This window comes from Euprymna scolopes, chromosome 14 (assembly GCF_053919585.1).
Source record: "Euprymna scolopes isolate OS-2025 chromosome 14, ASM5391958v1, whole genome shotgun sequence".
In the NCBI taxonomy this organism is placed as follows: domain Eukaryota; kingdom Metazoa; phylum Mollusca; class Cephalopoda; order Sepiida; family Sepiolidae; genus Euprymna; species Euprymna scolopes.
In genome coordinates this window covers 97,662,135-97,683,767 of record NC_136495.1, presented here as the reverse complement: position 1 = coordinate 97,683,767, position 21,633 = coordinate 97,662,135, and the positions used below count along the sequence as shown (strand labels likewise).

Genomic DNA, 21,633 nt, shown 5'->3' with positions numbered 1-21,633 from the left:
CAGAAGATATCTCACTACTGATGCAATTCTCTATCTATATAAAAGCCAAGTATGTCCAAGGATGGAATACTGTTGCCATATCTGGGCAGGAGCTGCCAAAAACAGCCTATCATGCCTTGACAGAGTACAAAATAGTCTTCGTGGTTTAGTGGGAGATGCTCTTTTCTCTACCCTGCAACCTCTCTCCCACAGAAGAGACGTTGCGAGCCTATCCTTGTTTGATCATTATTTTCATGGCAGGTGCTCGTCTGAACTCCAATCCCTGGTCCCCCCTCGCCAATCTTTCACGAAAAACACCCGTCTAGCTGAATCCACTGTGAAAAATTTCCCCCACTCTATATCTGTGCCTAAATCAAAACGCGGATTCCATGAACAAAGCTTCTTTCTTAGAACTGCACACCTGTGGAACTCTGTTCCGTCTGCCTGCTTCCCTCCGGACTACAACTTGGATGTCTTCAAGTCCAATGTTAACAAATTCCTAATGAACCGCCCCCCTAATTAAACATTTCATCAAATCTCCACACTAACGTAATGTACTTGCAATAACCCTTATCCCTGAGTGGCTTCCGGGCCTTGATAAGTGGTGATCACTGTGTAAAAAAAAAAATAAATAAAAAAAATAATGCGCTAAAAAAGACAAAAAGAAAAAAATATAAAGGGATGGGGCGGTAAATTGTACCAACCGGTAGTTAACAAAAAAAACTTATAGAATTTAATTTTTGAAACCAATGTATAAAAGTTTACATAATGAAATGCAAATATGCATTTTCTTTTGAATTTTTATTTTTTGGTTGACTGTGTTCAATTCCCACATGGTTGATGCGGTTCAATATTGCTAAACTATAAGTCTTAAGTAAAATTCTATTCATAAATACTTTTTAAAATGAAATTATTTAATTAATCGTAAATATTATTTAGACATAAAAATTAATTGATTACAAAACCTTTTAAAAATATATATATTAATTTCTTTTTCGTTCGGCAAAAAACTGCGCAAAACACTTTTAATTTTCAATTTAAAATTCTAGAAAAAAGATTATATTATTCTGCTTTTAATATAATCAAATTCAGGGTTTTATCTTTCTGGAGAAAAAAATTTAAAAAATGGATTTTATTTCAATGAAATTAAAAAAAAAACTTGACTGACTTGAATTAATTACCCTTGAATTAACGAAGGGGTTATTTAATAACTTTAGGTTTGGAAGAGATAGGTATGGGGTCGATTTTTTGGAAACATCAAAAGAAGCCGACAACTGTCAAAACTTTGCGAAATAATACGTGATCAATTTCATTTTAGAGATATTTCTTTCAAAAGCCTTCTTTTAAAAAAAGAAAAAAAAGTACATTGTTCTATTAAACCGTTTACTGTTTAAATAATTTGACTTTGCTCGTTTTATTTTAAGAAAATATAAGTTGAAAAAGCATTTTCATTCAGTATTAGAAGATTTGTCAGTAAAAAAAAACAATCGCCAAAAAGATAAGCGTTTTTTTTTTTACTCGCAATGTAGAGCCCTGCATACTTCTTTTCAAGTTAACTCTTTTGTAGTTTTGATTACAATAGATCTGAATGAATGAACCTTGTAAGGGAGGGGCACTAAGCATTGCCCTGTTAATAATGAATTTCTTTGGTTTCTTTTTATAACATGCTACATTTCTCTCTTGCGGTTAGAAATATCAGGAATTTTTTTTCTTTTTTTCAACATCAGACTAAAAGAATCGTAATGAAGGAATCGGAAAATTAAGGTATTTTTTAACGATGCGATTCCGATACCTCCCAAAATATACGATTCTTACGATTAACGATTCCGATTAATCGTCCCACCACTAATAGAAACCCTCTTAAAACTACACATAATCATCTAAAAAAAAAAAAAAAAAAAAAAAAAAAAGCATGCATATTTTCCCATAGAAAAAAAAAAAACAGTTAACTGCCCTAAAATGCTAGAATGACCTGTAATAGGAAATTATTTTACATTAAATTCTAAAATAATTTGTTTATCTTTCATTAAAGTTTTTCATGGCATTTTGTACATAATTTCCTAAAAAGGTAGAATCACATTTTAAAGGGGTGGTCAGAAGGAGTTGAGTGGGGTTAAACAGATGTTAATCTACAATAATACCAAAGAAATATTGCAATATATTCATTTTTAAATGGTCTTATGTTTAGATTTAAGTTTTTTGTACATAAAGCACATTACAATTCAACTTTGAGTTCTCCAACTTCTTTTCTGTTTATGGATACATGGCATTTTTAAGGAATTGCTGCCTATTTATGCACATTTACTGCAGATTATTTGGAAACCATAAACTTTGGGAGATTTTCAGTTGCATATTCTGATTCCTTGTACAAAAATACACTTATATGGTAAATTTCATTTCTTAGTCTTGTGTTTTAACAAAGATATGACATTTTTACTGAAAAAGTAGTGTAAAAAATGTGACAAAACGCATATGGTCTTAAAGAGGGAAAAATATCCAAACGTGTGAGGCACAAAAATAGCCATAACTTCCTTAATTTTAATCAGATTTTAAAAATTTAAAAAGATTCTTTCTTAGCTCATCAAGCTCTTTCTATGCATACCAATATTGAAATATTTCAAGCTATTTCAATTTTTTCATGTGTATTGCTAATCTTAGTAAACAAGATGAATTTTACTTTTTGTTTTGAGCGTCCAAAATAATGACATGACTAAATGAAGAATCTTAGTAAAGAAGACGTACTTCACTTTTTTTAAAGCGTTCAAAATTATGACATGACTAAATGAACAAATCTTAGTAAGCGAGACAAAGATTTTTTGTTTAAATGTTTGGTTTCAGCGTCCTACGTTATATGAAAATTTGAACAAATCTCTTTCCACTCACAAGATAGGGTGTCTGCCGTTCTTAATATGGGGATGTTATGGGTGACCAGAAGAGGTTGGGGGGGGGGGGGTTCGTCCGAAAGCTGTTCTTCATATAAAGAAATTGGAGGTGTCCGTTTCGAAAGCCATTCTTACGATGAGGAGCTTGGGGGTGGGTGACAGCAGCAGCAACAACAACAATAACACTGTTACTGTTTATATGGGGGGGGGGCTGGTTGACTATAGAGCATTTTTTTGGTTGGGAAGTTTTTACCTTAGATCCACCTGCACACTTTCCTTTAAAATGGTGACTTTTATAAGTTTTACGCTTTGCTGATTAAGAAAATGAGATACATATTTGACGGATATAAGTAGTTTTCCCCATATAAAGCCTGTATTATGCACTTTATATCACTGGCTGCCAGATTAGTACACATTGGTGAGGATCAAATCTAATTATATCTGACTGACACTGCCACCCCCTAACTTCTTTGTTGGTTCATAGTATTTGCGCGTGGAGATCTTGACAGAGACTATCAAGGTTTAAATTTGTGCCAACTATTTTGACAGTCACCCACACTACCAAAATACCGTGTCTATTCCGAAAGCCGTTCTTAACATGGGAATGTTGCTGGTGACCATTCCGAAAGCCATTCTTAACATGGGAATGTTGTTGATGACCATTCTGAAAGCCGTTCTTAACATGGGAATGTTGCTGGTGACTATTTCGAAAGTCGTTCTTAACATGGGAATATTGCTGGTGACCATTTCAAAAACCATTCTTAACATGTTTTTTTTTTCTTTTTACACAGTGATCATCACTTATCAAGGCCCGGAAGCCACTCAGGGATAAGAGTTATTGCAAGTACATTACGTTAGTGTGGAAATTTGACGAAGTGTTTACTTAAGGGGGCGGTTCATGTTGCTGGTGACCATTTCAAAAGGCGTTCTTAACATGGGATTGTTGCCGGTGACCATTCCAAAAGCCGTTCTTAACATGAGAAGGTTGGTTGTTGTACAACAACCACAACAACTGTATTTTAAATTTTTCCACGATAGGAAAGGGGCATGCTTCCATCAAGCAATGCCGGTTAGTGGGTCCTGCTAGTTATGAATACTAGATAAAGTCACTATTAAAAACAAATTTCTCCCTTTTAATCCAAATAATACGAAATTTCTCTCTGTCTCTATATATAGATATAGATATAGATAGATAGATAGATAGTAATCTGTAGTAATTAGTAATTTTTATTGATAAGCAATAAGATTGTACATCTAAAAACAAAAATAGATTTAAGGCTCCTAAAATTCATACTAGAATTGCCTGCAAGGATTCGTGGTTTAATGGATAAAGAAAGTTGTAAATAAGGTTCAATCCTCATTGTAGGTGATACTCAAAATAAATATAGTTGCAAATTACTTAAGACTTCTATCCAATCATAGTTGATGGAATAATAGTATGCTACCCATGTGAATTAAATAAAAGGTTCAATTTGAAATTCCATGCAAATTCTTGAGTTTGACAGGAAGATTCCCTGAGTTTGACAAGAGACACCTGAAGAAGGTCAGAGGTTACATCAGTAAAAACATTGTGAAAATAACACTGAAAATGAGAATAGTAATTCAAATAATACAAACACAAATCATCGCAAAAATTCAGAAACACAACAGTTTTTTTATTTTTCTAGCAAATAATAAAACTAACGGGCAATGCCAATCAGGAAATACTAAGATATCTGATTAGGTAAGCAAGATAATGTGGAATGGAAAAAGAGAGGGATCGTTTAAAAAAATAAAAAATAAAATAAGTGAGTGGTTGCGATAGTGTGTATATGATCGTATGAGGGAGAGGGGTTGTCCCTGCATAAGGAAATGGTAATTAAAAGGATCTAAGACAAAAATAAAGAAAGTTAAAACCCGGTTGAAGTTTGATTTTGTTTGTTGCTTCATGAATTGTTGGTTTCTAGAGAGATAGTAGATATATATTTTTTTTTTTACAAAGAAGTCACCAGGCTAAAGGCCACTCAAGGATAAGGGTTAATGAGTGTACAGTAGTCAATGGGACAATATTGTAGTAATCGTTAGTAGTGGAAATTTAATAAATTTGATTACTTAAGGGGATGGCTCATCAAGAACTTGTTTACATTGAACTTGAAGACAAGCATATTGTAGTCAGTTGGAAAGCCAGAAAATGCAAAGAGTTTCACAATGTGCAGTTCTAAGAAAGAAGCTTCGTTCATGGAATATATGTTTAGGTTTAGGCACAGATAAAGTGTGGGGAAAATTGTTGATAGCGGTTTCAGCTAGACAAGTGTTTTTCATGAAAGTTTTACGAGGGGAGACCATAGATTGGAGCTCAGATAAGCACTTGCCATGAAAATGACAATAAAGTAGAGACAGGATTGCAACATCTCTTCTATGGGAAAGAGCTTGTCCTTGAATGGCCTTCAGGCCTTGGTAAGTGGGGACTCCTTTGTAAAAAAAAAAAAAAAAAAAGTGAAAAGGGCATCCCCCAACTAGGCTACAGAGTCTATTTTGAACTCTGTCAAGGCAGGATAAGCTGTTTTTAGCAGCTCCTGCCCAGATGTAGCAACAGTATTACATTCTTGGATGTATCTGGCTCTCATAGAGGCAGAGAATTGCGTTAGCAGTGAGATAGTTACTGGAGCAGTAGAAGGATCCTACTATTTTTCCAGCACCCTTCACAATGGATTTGATGTACATGTTCCATTTCAGATCAGGAGTAAAGGTCAGACCCAGAAGCTTGTCAAAACATGGAGCCTCTCCAAGATGAGAGCCATTCATTTAAGAATAAATATGGAATTACTTATCAGTTATTTTGAATTGTTTAGGTAGAAGAGAAAATGCATGCATCAATTATGGCTTAGTTTGTGTAAGTTTGTCAATACTGAGATATTGTTATGGATTTTGTGAGTTTTTCACATTTTCTGGGTTTCAGAATCAAGCAAACTTCAAACATTTAATGACTTTTCAAGCCTATAACTTTAATCATGTAATTTTTATTTTAACAGCTTTCAATAAAAATAAATGACGCAAAGATTAATGCTTTTTTTTTTAAAATAAACTTTAGGTTTTTCTCTCATAAATAAATGTTAAAATAAGTGTAAATACATGGCTTGGAATTTCTTATAAAAGACTAAACTTCAACTATTCCATGTTTTTTGTAATCAATAATTTTGGCCAAACCTAGCTTATTGCATTAAGATTACAGATTATTTAGTGCTGTAAGAACTTATAAAAATAAAACTATCATTTCTATTTGAGCATTGAAACTTTGACAGCTGCTTCAAGAATAAAAATATTTCCAAACAAAAGAAATACTCATTTTATTTTGGGAATATGGGAAGAAGTTCATTCAAACAGAAGGACAGATTCAGAGTTTCTCACAAACCACTTACTACGAATAGTATACGCTTTTGAATGAATACAAAATGTGCATTGGGAATCAATGCTGTCCTACAACACAGTATTAGTTGGACCTTTCTTTTATAAATTACTAAAAACTCTTTGATATAAACATAGACAAAGTTTATCAAGTGTAAGGGAGACCAACTTGTAAACAACAACCTCAAAAAGTAGCTCACTATATAATTACATGTCAGAAAACTAAATATTGGTCCAATTATAGTTTAACAGCTCAATCAAAAAGCTCACCTTTTTGATTTGCAAGCATATTTTAAGCACGTTGTCATAATTTAGAGTAGTGTCCAAAACTTTTTTGTCTTGATAGTAAATATTTTAACATCCTGAAATTGCCATTTTAAATAATGAAAAACAAAAAAGACATTGTATTGAAAAGTTATGCCTAAATTTTATCATGTTTGGCCTGATTTAAAAGAAAATGCTAGAGTCCTATCCTCATGATTTGATTTTTTTCCTAATTCTCCAAGATTCACATTCCCGCTACCTTATTACATTATGACCCCATATTTTTTTTAATCCTGGAGGAACAGCCCAAATCTACTAATATATTTAGTAGTGTTAGGATGATTAATCGGAATCGGAATCAGAAAAATCAGAGCTTTTTGGAGTATCGGAATCGGTATTGGAAAAATTTGAGCCTATTTTCTGATGCCAAAACAGATTCCTTAAATTATCTTTTTTATTTGATTTTGGTTTAAGAAACATCTTCCACTGCTTTTAGTAAAAATAAAATAATAAATATTTACTGATTTAAACTTCCAGTAAAACAAAAATCTCTAGATCACCCCCTCACAAGTATGTTTTTACATTTGAGAAAATATAGGCACATTTATGATGCGTTTTTACAGTAATTGGGACAAAATGACTCTTTTATAGTTAAATATTTAGAGATTTTTAAAGAATAGGAATCAGAATCAGTAATTGTATCGAAAACGGGAATTTAGTATACAATTGGGAATAATATTGGAATCATTTCATCACTAATATCTAGTTTCACTAACCTCATTTTTATTAGAGATAAACCTGCTTGTTTTCCTTCCTGCACCATATTTTCTTTTAATTTCAAATTTCATAACTCTTCACCTAATTGTATTTACTTACAATAAATAAAATTGCTAATCAGATATCAGCTTGTTTTCGATTCCCTACTATAGGAACATATGAAATTACTGGCCAGATTTATTTTTCTCTCTGGCAACAAAACGCTTGTTACAGTTGGCTTAACTTCACTAGTCCAATCATTGACATGATGAGGTGCCCATGTTAATGTTCCTGCGACTGTATTGCTGTTAACTCCACCTGTCCAGCCATTGACTTGACCAGTCCATTGATATTCAACACTGCAGCCCCATCCTGAACACACTTGATCAACCCTTAGTAACAGATTGGGATCCTACAAGTCGAGTATGTTAGCTAGTTTAGCTATGCAGTTTGCATGGCTAAATGAAATATTTTACAGATAAGGGAATGGCTGTAACAATAATAATTGGAACAAATTAAATTTTTTTTTTTTTTTACATAGGCATCACCACATTATCAAGGCCCAGAGGCCACTCAAGGATAAGGGTTAAAGAGTGTACAATAGAAATTGGACAATATAGTAATCATTAGTAATGAAAATTTGGTAAATTTGATAACTTATATGGAACGGCTCATCAAGAACTTATTTACTTTAGACTTGAACACAACCATATTGTAGTTAGCCGGAAAGCAGGAAAATGGAAGACAATTCCACAGGCGTGCAGTTCTAAGAAAGAAGCTTTGTTCATGGAATCTACGTTTAGGTTTAAGCACAGATAAAGAGTGGGGGGAATTATTGATAGTGTTTACAGCTAGACGAGTGTTTCTTGTGAAAGTTTGGCGAGGGGGACCATAGATTGAAGCTCAGTCGAACACTTTCCATGAAAATAACGATACATCAGAGCCAAACTCGCAACATCTCTTCTGTGAGATAGAGGTTGCAAGGAGGAGAAAAGGACATCTCCTACGAGGCTACGAGGTCTATTTTGAACTCTATCAAGGCAGGACAAGTCCTTTCTAGCAGCTCCTGCCCAGATGTGGCAACAGTATTCCATCCTTGGACGTACCTGGCTCTTATATAGATAGAGAATATTTGAAATAATAATGAAAGATTAAATAAAACAAGTGAAATAATTGGAGCAAATGAAAAATAGGTTAAAATAACGAAGATGAACCTTTTTGCAAACGTAATAGATAATGTGATCAAGTTCTGGGAACAAAGAAATGTTTTGATTATATTAGACAAACAACTAGATCGAAGAGAAAAGAATTGAGTTTTAGTTACTAAGAGATTCACACAGCGAAATTGTCACTTTACATCCTGGGAAGCCAACAAGGCATTACGGTCAAGATGTAAACTCTAGTAAAATAGCATTGTGACTGAGCACCACAGAAATGGAATAAAAGCTATGTTTATAATTTAGCCAGAAATTGTCAAGATGTTTCTTTGCATGAAAAGGTTCAAGTCAGTGCCAACTGCCAGTGAACAAAGGACCCAGTATACAACGCAAGGTATGTCCCTTTTGTCTGTGTACCATTCACACATGAGTTTATTGCCGATCGCATGTTTGACCTGAATTCAATAGTGCATTAACTGAATGGTCATGTTTTATGGAACTGTTTATGGATATGTTTTAAACATACACACACGCATTGACCCTTTTATATGTGATATATAAAATGACTACACTGAACTATTTTGTGCATACATTTAAAGACATGCATTGGTGTCTGTTTATATATGATAATGTGCATGTATATTATACATACGAAATTATGACTGTATATACCCAGTATGTAACATGTAACACCTTAATCAAATTCATTCACCATCGTCGCTGTTTCTTTCCTTTTTTTCTTTTAACTTTTTTCACCCCCATTTGGACATAAGGGGTTACTATTTGAGACCATGTTTACAGGGGACTGTGTAAAGAGATGAGGGAGATGTCTGCTTACATTATATTTAAACTTCTGCAGATTAGTACAGTCAGAGAATCAGAAAACATAGGAAATTTCAGTCTAGTTGTCCGAAGGAAGAAACTTATTAAAGTAGAAGTTGGTTGTATCCTCGATGAATACCATGATCTGTGGCACAATGAGTCTCCTCACATTGTCATTTCTGGCTGACACCGGCTTTTCGACATCAAGGAGCCTCTACAGTGATGGCGTAAGATTTTGCTGTTATACAGGTTTGTCGGACGTATGTACATTGAGGGAGTACAAGAGTAACAAGTTCGTCAGAGCACATTTTATTAAAATACTTGTAAAACCGGCACAGGGATGCAACCCTGCAGCAATGGGGCAGGAGTTGGAGTTTAGTTGATAGTGTGGGACCTATTAGATTGGAGACTCTTTTTTGGGCCTGAACTAAGATTGAGGTGCCAAGCCTAGATATGGCAACAATACTCCATGTATGGATGAATGGTGGCTTTGTAGAACTACAGAATACTCTTAGGTACGAGTAATTTTCTTGCATGATATAGTGAACCTACCTTCTTTGCAGCAGCCATACTAATATCTTCAATGTATTTGTTTCAATTTATGTTGCCTGTAAAAGTTAAGCTGAGGCATTTGAATGATAACCTCTCAGATGGGTGCTATTAGTCATGGCAATTGATGGATGAGGTTTCTTGTAATTGTTAAAGGAAAGAAGCTTTGTCTAAGTAGAACTGTATGGCCTATTTTTGTGGCTACCATCCAAGCAACAACTTCTTTTTTTCTAAAAATATATATCATACACCTGTTCAATTGTCGGAAACCAGGATGGTAGCAGAATTCTCCACACTTATCCACACAAAAAACGGCTTAAAAAATCTAAATCTAATCTCATTAGATCAGCAAAAGTTGTGAGAAGACCTGATTCTGGCATACAGCATCATCAACAAAAAGTTAAATCTACCTTTTTAGAGAAGTTTTTCACCCTAATCCCAACACCTAGTTGTGGTCTTCGTGGTCACCTGCAGAAGATGTGCCACCATCACTTTCATCTCCACAGAAGAAAAGCAGCATTTTCTGTCTTTTTTTTTTCTCAAATTAACAGCAGGCACCTTCTCTTCCCTATAAATAATCCTGGTACAATTCATTTTTGCGTATGATATCAAAACAACAATTTCCTATTTTCAAAAAGTTATGTACACATGTTCAACAGTTTGCAATCAGGATGATGACAAGAATCTCCCCGCTTGTCTACAAAGAACTTCTTTAAAGACTAAACGTGTTCTATTTTATTTACTGTTATTTTCACCCCAAACAAGGTACAGTGCCACTGTGACATAAGGGGCTATTATTTGGGACCAGATTTACAGGAATACTGTGTAGGGAGTTGGGCAGTCTGTTCACATTACACTTGAACTTCTGCATGTTAGTACAGTCAAGGAAGCAGAAACCCAGGAGGGAATTCCAAACTTTAGCAGTTTGAGGGAAAAAGCTATTGAAGTAGAAGGCTTTCCAGTGTAGAGGTGGGATTTTGCTGTTTGTCAGGTCGATCTACATTGTAGAGGTATTCGATAGTCGATTGTGCTGGTATCTGGCATGGGTGGCAGAGGATAATAATTCAGGTGACCTGGTCATGGAATGATGCGATGTACATGGGCTTGGTGGGCTCATTCACTATTTCCATTTTTATCTTGTATCTGCAAAACAGAATCGTTCGACTTCACAACATCAAACATATCAATCCATAGTAGATGGGAATTATGCACTATTGCGATGTAGTAAGATTTTGTTGCCAACCTGTATGGGATCATTGAAACGTAGGTGGCTTAGACGACTGTCATATTTGTGGTCTCATTGCTTGCAAGTGTCACTCTATTGTGTACTTGTCTTAGTAAAGTATTCCCCTGCATTCCATAGACTGTGACAGTATTTGCCGTAATGTCTCTGTCAGTTATCCATGGAAGTTCTACATTCGAGTGTCAGCCAGAAATGACATAATGTGAGGAGACTCATTGCGACGCAGATCATGGTATTCATCGAGGATACAACCAATTCCAGAATGACTGTCCATTTACAACCATAAATAATGCATTTTTGAGGATGCGATGCTGCTTTTCAAACTTTGGGGACTCCATGGGCAGAGCAGCTCTTGTTTGATTAAAGTCAGCTCATAGAACAATCTGTATATCTCGCTTATGAAGTGTGTGCCGTGGTCAGATGATATGACACTGGGAATCTCCCTATGCTGAAGGAAAAACTGTATAGGCCTCTTGCTGCATGTAATGCACGATCTCTTGCACATGCTATTGCTGTAAGGTGACAGCTGAAGTTGTCAAATATTGACAGGATGTATCGTTTACCCTTCGATGATGGCATTTGCACAAAATTAGTACACATTATTTTAAATGGCCTTTTTTCTCTCTTGAAGTGACCAGGATGTGTGTAACCCTGACAACCATAATTTCCCTTCCACTTTGCACAGATCATGCATGACTCAACATATAGGTCTCTGTTCTTATACTCTCCATGGAAATCCATTAGATGATTACATGATATTCTCGAATGGTATATGCAGTCATTTTTTTTACACAGGAATCACCACTTATCAAGGTCCAGAGGCCATTCGAGGATAAGGGTTAATGGTATAAATTAGTCAATGTGACTATAGCGTAGTAAACATAAGTAGTTGGAATTTTGTAAATTGGATTACTTAGGGGGGACGGTTCATCAAAAACTTGTTTATGTTAGACTTGAAGACAATTAGATTGTAGTCAGCTGGAAAGTAGGCAATCGGAAGAGAGTTCCACAGGCGTGCAGTTCTAAGAAAGTAGCTTTGTCCATGGACTCTACATTTAGGTTTAAGCACAGATAAAGAGTGTAGGAAACTATTGATAGTGGTTTTGGCTAGACGAGTGTGTTTCGTGAAAGTTTGGCGGAAGGGGGGGGTTATCATGGATTGAAGCTCAGCTGAGCACTTGCCATAAAAATAACGATAAAGCAGCGACAGGCTCGCAACATCTCTTCTGTAGGAAAGAGGTTGCAGGGAAGAGAAAAGGACATCCCCCACTAAGCTACAAAGTCTATTTTGAACTCTGTCAAGGCAAGATAAGCTGCTTCTAGCAGCTCCTGCCCAGATGTGGCGACAGTACTCCATTGTTGGCCGTATCTGGCTTTTATATAGGTAGAGAATTGCATCAGGAGTGAGATATCTACTGGAGCGGTAGAAGGATCCCACCATTTTTCCATCGACCTTGGCAATGGATTTGATATATGTGTTCCATTTCAGGTCAGGAGTAAAGGTCAAGCCCAAAAGCTTGTCAAAACATGAAGCCTCCCCAACACAAGAGCCATTCATTTCAACCTATGCCAGATTGGCATCAGAGCATAGATAGTGTAGAGATAGAAGCTTGGTTTTAGATGCATTAAAAGTAACCAGCCACCTCTTTCCCCATTGTACCACACGCTCAAGATCAGAGGAGAGAGAATCAGAGAGAACTTGGTTGTTTATGGTCTTTGATATGCTATATAGATTGCAGTGTCGTCAGCATAAATGTCTACGAATGATGTAAGGATGTGATTTGGAAGATCATTAATGCAGATCAGGAAAAGAGTCGGTTCCAGGATGGACCCCCTGAGCGACTCCAGCATTAATACTGAGAGATTCTGATTTCTGCCCATCAACCACTACTCTTATGAACCTATCAGAGAGAAATGATTTAATAATTGAGAAGACATTTCTCATTTGGTACCACCAGCTTAGGTGCCTTGTTGTTACCTCGCAAGTGCAGACGTGCCACACGAGGAATAATCTGAATATGATTGGATCCCCCCTCCCCCCATTGACTGTTTCTAAAACTTTAAACAATTTATATTTAGAAAAAAATCTGTTTCAGAATTTCTTTTAGATGAGAAGTGATAATTTAGATTAGTTGGACTGGACTTATAGATGGCCCATATAACTGTCCAACTTTCTTCAGATGTATCTTTATGTAATTGGAAATGTTGACAGATTTTCACGGAGGTAGATTGTTCTCATTCTGCCAACTATAACCGGGGGTGATGCAGAAGATTAAGCGACTGTATCACCAAACTGGTAAACATTAATCAGAATTGATTTTTCCAGGGTATTGATATATATCAGATCGGATAAACTGATGAAGAATGTTAACAAACTTGATTTTAACCACTATTCTCTACTTTCACGTTTAAGTTAAACAAGAGAGACTGATGAAATCATTTTTAGATAAGATTTTCAAGTTAGTAACTCAATTAGAAGTATCAAGATAAAAATCGGCCGTATCAAGTAAAGATTAGATACCCTGTAGCAGAAGACAAAGATCGGCGAACATTTCAAGTGACATCGGTTGTTCGACCTTGACATTGCCGTTGGGTGTTTGTAAACACGTCAAATAGCAGACATGGTCGAATGTTCGCGAGCAAGATTTTTTTTAAAATATATTTACAAAACTTTGAAAGATTTAAAAGAAAAAATATATATTTACAAAACGTGTTCTTTAATATTAAATATTTACAAAACTTTTAAGGATTAAAAAAAAACTTTTCTATTTACACGAAACTTTTTGTGTAAGTAACAAAACGAACGTAAATTTACAAAATATATTAAAATAAGGGTTAATAATTATAATATAAAAAAATAAAAAGAATGAACTATATTAATTACAAAACATTAGAAACTGAAAATTTCGGACGCTAAACTTACTTTTACTTAATTTGTTTTTATGGAGAAGTAAGCAAATAGCAAGTTTTTTGGGGTTTTATTTTTTTAAATAAAAATGAAAATTATAAAAAGATTTGTATCTTGTGATACTAGACTTCATCTTTATAAAAATAAAAGTTATAAAAGATATGTGAATAAAATATATTTGTTAAAATATCGATTGTCTATACTTGTGATTTTATTATGCATAAAAATTACCTCGGTCTAGAAGGATTTCTCCTTCACTGACCACCTACATACATCGCACTTTAAATAAATATTGAATTGTATTAAAAACGCACAAGGAAAGATAAAACACACACACACACACACACACACACACACACTGTAGATAAAAATTAATCTTGGTCGCAAAAATCCGAACAAGTCAGTTATTTTATATTTGTTTCTGCCATTAAAAAGTTTGGTTATAATAATTTTATTAAATTTTTTTTTTTAATTATGTATTTTTTAATTGACAGCTGAAATTCTCAGTTATAACGTCGGTTTATTTATTTATTTATTTGGTATTAGTGCACTTACTGATCCGCGCTATTTTTTTAAATCGTATTTCCGAATTTAATTAGTTTTATGATATGTTTTAAGGTTAAAGTATAGAATAGGTACAAAACACCCCTCTCCTCATCTTAAGAATGTCTTTTTAAATAATAACGTTATTATTTCAGAACAAATCAATAAGTGCAGTGAGTGCACTGCAACTGCAGACTGCACTAGTACCGGTATTATTTTACGACCTGCGTAGTATAAACACTCCCAACCACTCCATGTTAAGAATGGCTTTCGGAATAAACACCTCCCAACCTCCCCATGTTAAGAACGGCTTTTGAGGTTGGGGGAGTTTATTCTGAAAGCCGTTCATATTCATAACATAGGGAGGTTGGAGTGTTTATAATATGCTGGGGCACGTCGTAAAAATTTACCATTTATTTATTATTATTAATAGTTTTATTAAAAGTTCTGTAAACATATAAAAAGAACGTACTCAGAAAGACACCCATTTATTTAAATATATTTTATTTAAATACGCTCGTTTTATTACTTACATTAAAAAGTTTTGCGTAAATAGAAAAAAAATTATATTTTTTTAATCCTTAAGTTTTGTAAATATTTAATATTAAATAAAATGTTTTGTAAATATATATTTTTCTTTTAAATCTTTAAAAGTTTTGTAAATATATTTTTTAAAATCTTGCTCGCAAACATTCGACCATGTCTGCTATTTAAAGCTTATAAACAACCAACGGCAATGTTAGGTCGAACAACCGGTGTCACTTGAAATGTTCGCCTATCTTTATCTCCTGCTACAGGGTATTTAATCTTTACTTGATCCAGTCGGCCTTCTAACGGATATAATTTAGTATTAAAATCGTAAATTTTCGGTATTTAGTTTTTCTCTTAGTTTTTAGTCTCTTCATTTTCTTAATTAAAAAAAAAACTACTTGATCAATTTACCTGCCTTTTGGAATATGACATGTTCGTTCCGTGACGAGCACGTACATAAAAGATGTTTTTCCGTATTTTTATTTTTCAAAATAAGTGTAATTCTAAATAAACACCACATTTTTTATACGAAAGTTAAAAAATATTCACTTGTTTGGGACCGGTAAAGATCAATTGTTTCATTATTAATTTAAAACACTCACGTTCTATGTCGGCGTCGTTTTTCTTAACGGACCTAACGATTTTTACTTACCTGGTATGTCTTCATATCTTTTTTCACAAGTGTTGACAAATACATATCGCATGGGTAAAGCAGAAGATCTCCAATCTTCTTTTAAATCATTTCTTGATAAAGCCTCCGTTGGCCTCGATAGATTTGGCCTTTTGAAAAATGTCCTTGTAAAATGGGAACCAAATAACAGGAATACATTATTGCATTGTGGTTTGTTACTAAGTAATTGCTGACATTGTGAACGAAGCGACGGCAACCGAAAAACTGTCGATGTCAATCTGGTTATCAGAAACATGAAGAAAAAGGAAATCCAGTCATTTCCAGAACGACTGCGAAGAAAGCGGAGTTTTAGCTCCCGGTGTTTGTTGATGGAATTACCCGTCTAAATGAGCGGCCGCTTGTGTCAAGGACAAATTTTAGCTAATATCACATTTGGCAGGGGTCAAATGTCGAAATTATAGTTATTTAATTATATAAATATATAATGGGAATAATATAAACGCATTTATAATAATTTCAGGTTATTTTATTTTTATTAGTTAAAATTTTGGTTTTAACTGATAAAAAACAATTTTATCATTGTAGATTAATGGGATTCGACTTTACTTCTTTAAGTGATTACATGTGAACACACTGAAAAAAATTTGTGGAAAGATTATTTTTTTTTTTTTAATGTTATATTAGAATTTAGTCTGGGGGATAGTTTCTCCCATTTCTGAACCAGCGTGTTGGGGCAGTGAACCTTTCTTTCTTTTTTTTCGATGGGAGATAAGTTTTATGCGTCTTTGAGAAAACTTTAAAAAAAAAAAAAAGTTATAAATATAATTTTTTATTATTTGTGTCATAAATAAGTCCGTTTTTGTTTCTCTGAATTAGAATTTAACAAAATAATAATTGCTTGAATAATTACATAATCCGTGAATAAATTGAACAAGAAATTTATTTTAAAAGATAAAAAAATAAATAAGACAATGATGATACAGGTCCGTATGCGATAACAAAAAAAAAAAAAATTTTAACATAAAAAAAAAAAATACTCACAGTTTGAGCTTTTTACAGAAAAAAAAAACAGTTCTGGATCAATGCCGCGTCGTGTTATTTTCTTTGCTTCGTTCTTATCTTTTTTTTTTTTTTTTTTTTTTTTTAGAAGCAGACGACCTTTTTTTTTTAGCATAAAGATTTTTTGGGCTTGTGCTGTCGCGCGTGCAGAAAAAGGAACGTTTATTAATTTTAATTTCCCGCGCATTTTCACAAAAATGCATTCTTCAGCAACTACATCAAATACGCCCACAGGCTTTTCTTACAAAAACAAAAGTAAAATAGACATATTTCTAGCGGACGTAGTTTAAGACAGTACCACGTGATACAAGCGACCAATGACAAAATTTAGAAGATTGTCTTTTTTAACGCTTTTCCAAAATCCAAATACCAGTATCGTAGCCCCGCCGCCGCCATGTCGAATCTACTCAAAACAGAATAATGGCGATCTGCTAGGTGTAGGGGACTAGGATATATAAATCCTAATCCCGTTACAAAAGAATAATGAAAAGAATAGAATTGAAGGAAACAAAGACTCAATTGATGGATAAGATGAACGTGTCGTTTATTTACTGTTGAAAGAATGAATGTTTTAGATATAACGTGTTCATGGCCGCACAGGTGTAACCATCGTTTGTAGAGGACTGGTATTGTAGAAGGAAAAAGGAAATGTGTTTTCATCTCACGTTCGGGTCACTATTGTTTGCTCGCGTGTGAGAAGAGAAGTGAGTAATGTAATAGAAATGGCAGTCCATCGTGTAGACAAAGAAAAGGAGAGAGGGTTGATGTAAGTTAGCAGTCAGCTACGCGAAGGTGTTCTCAGGGACCAGTAGTAGATAGAGAAAGAGTGAGAATGTGTACATACTGTCTGTTAGCTTTTTGCCCCACATAGTAGTAAATGGCGTGAGGTATGCGCGGTCGGTCTGTAGACCGACCAGCTCGAAAGCTGGGCCTAAAAGAAAGGGTTGGAAACAGCTTGTCTCTTCCTTTTATACCTGTTTCCGGTGGTCTTTTGCGTATGTCCATCTGTGTGCGTACGTGTGCGCATGTGTGAGTACATGTGTGTACGTTAGCGTGTGTGTATATACATATGAATGTGAGTGTATGTACGCGAACGTGAATATATGTACGTGTGTGGATGTGGGCGCGTATGTTTGTGTGTGCGTATGTATATGACAAGTAATATAGCTTGAAATGTGAACGTGTGTTTTTGTGTGAGACTAGGAAAAGCTCACGCATAGGTGTGTCAGAATTTTGGGGGGATTTTTTTCAATTTTTTCACTTTACAAATCTATCAAAATTTTTCTAATGGTTCAATTTTTACGATATTTTCAGGTTCAATGTGAAATTTTATGCTCTTTCCAATAAACTGAATATAATATTCTAGACAACTTCTCATAAATAAAGAATAGAAGCATCCATTGATTAATATTTTATATAGATATGTGATTTTTTTTAATTTATATATATTTATTATATTTAGATTAAGTTAAAATTTGTTGAATTTCGTGAAATCTTTTTTAAAGAAAACCGATTTAAAAAAAGATATTGTATATTTTTCAATAAAACCTTTTATTATTTTAAAGTTTGGTCTTTGCTCCTTTTATTGAAAATAAAATTAGTGTTTAAATTACATTATTCATATTGTTATAAGCTTCAAAAGATAGTGAGTCTACATAATCACTCCTTTTTTAATGGCGAATTTTGACACTCCTAGCGTATCGCTACAGTGATATACATGGTTTTACAACTTTACCCGTTGGGAGTTTGGAGTGTACCTCGAATTCCCTGTGTTCATCTCCCTCCTAAAACCAACAATCCATCCATAACCGTTATTGAGAATAAAAGACACACACACTCATATATATATATATATATATATATATATATATATATATATATATATATATATATATATAGTCATCCACATACAGTACTGTTTCACAGCTCATCAGTGTGGCTAGACAAACAACTACTTCAAGCCAGGATATATGTATAAAGTAATAGCGATCGTGTGTCTGTGTTTGTGTACAACTCTTGTTGCAGAGGAGAGCAACCGGTTATTAAACCAATTGACCGTACAACTAAAATATTAGGTAAAAAGAAAACAACAAAGCAAAACGAAGAATAACAAAAAGTAAGTTTAAAGATGACAAATCGCCTTTTATTTATTAAAAAAAGAAAGAAGTAAAAATGGTCAAATTAGAAAGACCTGGAGATTGCAGTCAGTCGACCAATACTGGGAAGCTGCAGAGTACTGCAGGTTGTGCTGGAAGGGTGTAGGAAGCTGCGGCAGGCACTAGAAAGCTACAGCAGGCACTGGAAAGCTGCAGGCAGGTGCGGCAGGCTGCAGGAGGATGTAGCAGGCGCTGGAAGGCTGTAGAAAGGTGCAGGAAAAGTAGCCCTGAAAAGGGCTGTTCGAACTACTGCTGCTGAGACCCTTTGGCTGCTGGGCTCATCAACTTGACTGGGAATGTCAATGTCACATTCCCTAGCCAGTTAATAAATGGCGGACCACAGATGCGCTATATTTATAAAATACCATGGTTACAACAAGAGCGCTCCTTTAATAGATAAACAAATGAACAGAATTAATTTTTCACTGAATCAATCACAATAAATAGGATTTCCAACGTAAATTTATTGTGTTTATGTTCGATTCAGTTAGGAATCAAAGTCTCTTCTATTGTGCTTAATAGAGAAAGGGTTGAATTTAGATTTCTTTCTTCTCAGATCATAATGAGAAAAGAGTTGCTCACTGAAAGGTGAGATTGTTTACCAATAAAAAAAATAACCGTCGTAGTAGAAATACAGAACACGATAAAAGCGAACATTGACACTTTTCTACAGCCCACACCACTGGATCGATCAGGATTGTTATATTACAAAAATGAGCATATGGAAGCAAGAAGAAACAAAAAGTTTAGTTTAAACTTTTATTCAGGGTAAATGCGGAAGTGGTGACAGTGACATCGATCAGCTGCTTGGGAGTCAGTAGTGAAGAAGGGGTAGTCTGGATAGCTGCTGCAGGTGTCGTTTGGGACGTCTGGTTGCTGCTAATGCTGTGGCTAGGGCTGCTGCCGATGTTGGTTTAGGTGAGGTTGACAACGGCTGTCTGGTGCTGATGTTATGGTTTGAGCTGCTGCTGATGTTGCTTTAGATGGAGTTGACGCCTGGCTGCTGCTGATATTGTGGTTTGAGCTGCTGCTGATCTTGTTTTAGATGGAGTTGGCAACGGCTGTCTTCTGCTGATGTTGCGGTTTGAGCTGCTGCTGATGTTGTTTTAGATGGAGTTGATGACGGCTGGCTATGGTTGATGCTGTGGCTTGAGCTGCTGCTGGACAACCATCAAGCTCAGAGATCTAGCCTATTCTGCCTGGTTGTTGAAAACCAGCTGTATTCATACTTGACCTGCGGACATAGTTGAAGGCTTGATGGATCCTGACGTTGATACGTCATTTTCATTTTAAAGTTGTATTAGTTTCCACATCTTAATGTACAGCAGGAAGTCATCTATTTGGAGGGTATTTTCATTAATACATATCAGATTGATGCTGATAAACTTGTGGATGCATTCGAGTAAGAATTATGTTTTCATAGTGTTCCATGGGTTAATTATTTGTGTTGATGTAGGTGCAGGAGGGTGGTCGGCTCTGATATCCATATTTCAAATTTGATTCTTTTTCCATTGAATGGTTCCCTCTAGTGATTTTCTTGCTTTTTCAAGGTTAAGGTCATATTTCGTGTGGCTCTTCATAAACTCCCCCACCTAGCACACCAAGTTGGAATTCGCCACCATCCCGGAAGCTGCCACCATAGCACCGGCCAACTTCTTTGTGAATTTGAATCAGATCACCCTTCTCCACCGCCATCCCCTCAACCAATCTTAATGAAATATGGCATGATAGTGGTCTCTAACATAGGCCAAAATTTATTGCACTGTATCTTAACTTTAACCTTCCAAAATTGTGATTGCTTGTAATTGTTTCAATTTTTATGTGTAACAATATAAGTGATAACTTTGATATAACTTATTTGCTTTAAAGTTCATAGTTGGATTTCAGTCACTTCAGGAGGTAGTTTAAAAAATTTAAAACACCTTAAGCAACAGTTGCTCTTATAACATCCATCAAGTGCAAGGTTGCCTGCGAAGAGGGCACCCGAGTATACAGCAAAGTCGTACAGCAAAGTATCTTTGTTAGTTTTGTTATATTTTTATATATTAGCGTGACTGCATTCTTTTAAACACAGCAAAAATACAACACAGAGTTACATCACTTTAAGAGTTTTAGCAGTGCTAGTAATAAAGCAAAAATGATTAAGAGTCCTAAAAATTTAGAATGACCTAGAAATAGTAAATCACTTTATTTTTTAACTTTATATACGAAACTGATTTCCCACTCTAAATTATAAATTAATTTTATTTTCTTTCCGACAAGTTTTTGCAAGGTATTCACACATAAACTCCTAAACAAAATAGAATCTCATGCGGTTGTGGGGGGGGGGGATAATTAAAGGTGTTAATCTAGACATTTACCAAAATTTTTTGTATTTGAAAGATCTCAAACAAAATAAAATTAGGTGCTTATATATCTAAAAGCACATATCAAAATCACATTTCCAAATAAAAATTCTTTGATATACATACGTATTAGACAAAAATAAGCATTCTCACCAAAAATTTGGACAAATTATCAAATAGAATTTTAATTAAAAGAAAAAGTCAGTTTTATTGTATTTTTCTGAATTTGTTGCAGGTGTTGTATATTCGGGCTGTGTGTGCCGAGTAGTGTTGGGACGATTAATCGGAATTGAAATCGGGAATCAGAAAAATCAGAACTTTTTGGGGTATCGGAATTGGTATCAGAAAAATTTGAGCCTAGTTTCCGATTACAAAATGATTGTATCAATTTTTTTCTTGACATTAAAAGATGAAGCAAGCACAA

At 34.6% G+C, this 21,633-nt stretch overlaps 1 protein-coding gene across 1 annotated transcript in view; it reads right to left on the bottom strand.

Moving 5' to 3' along the window:
- The window catches only part of LOC145293192 (uncharacterized), a 49,226-nt gene extending 33,176 nt beyond the window's left edge, over positions 1–16,050 (bottom strand). The window contains exon 1 of the mRNA XM_080139685.1: positions 15,671–16,050. Within this exon, the coding sequence (XP_079995811.1) occupies positions 15,671–15,944 (274 nt within the window). The 5' untranslated portion in view covers positions 15,945–16,050. The remainder of the gene's footprint in view (positions 1–15,670) is intronic.
- Positions 16,051–21,633: the final 5,583 nt, after the last annotated feature.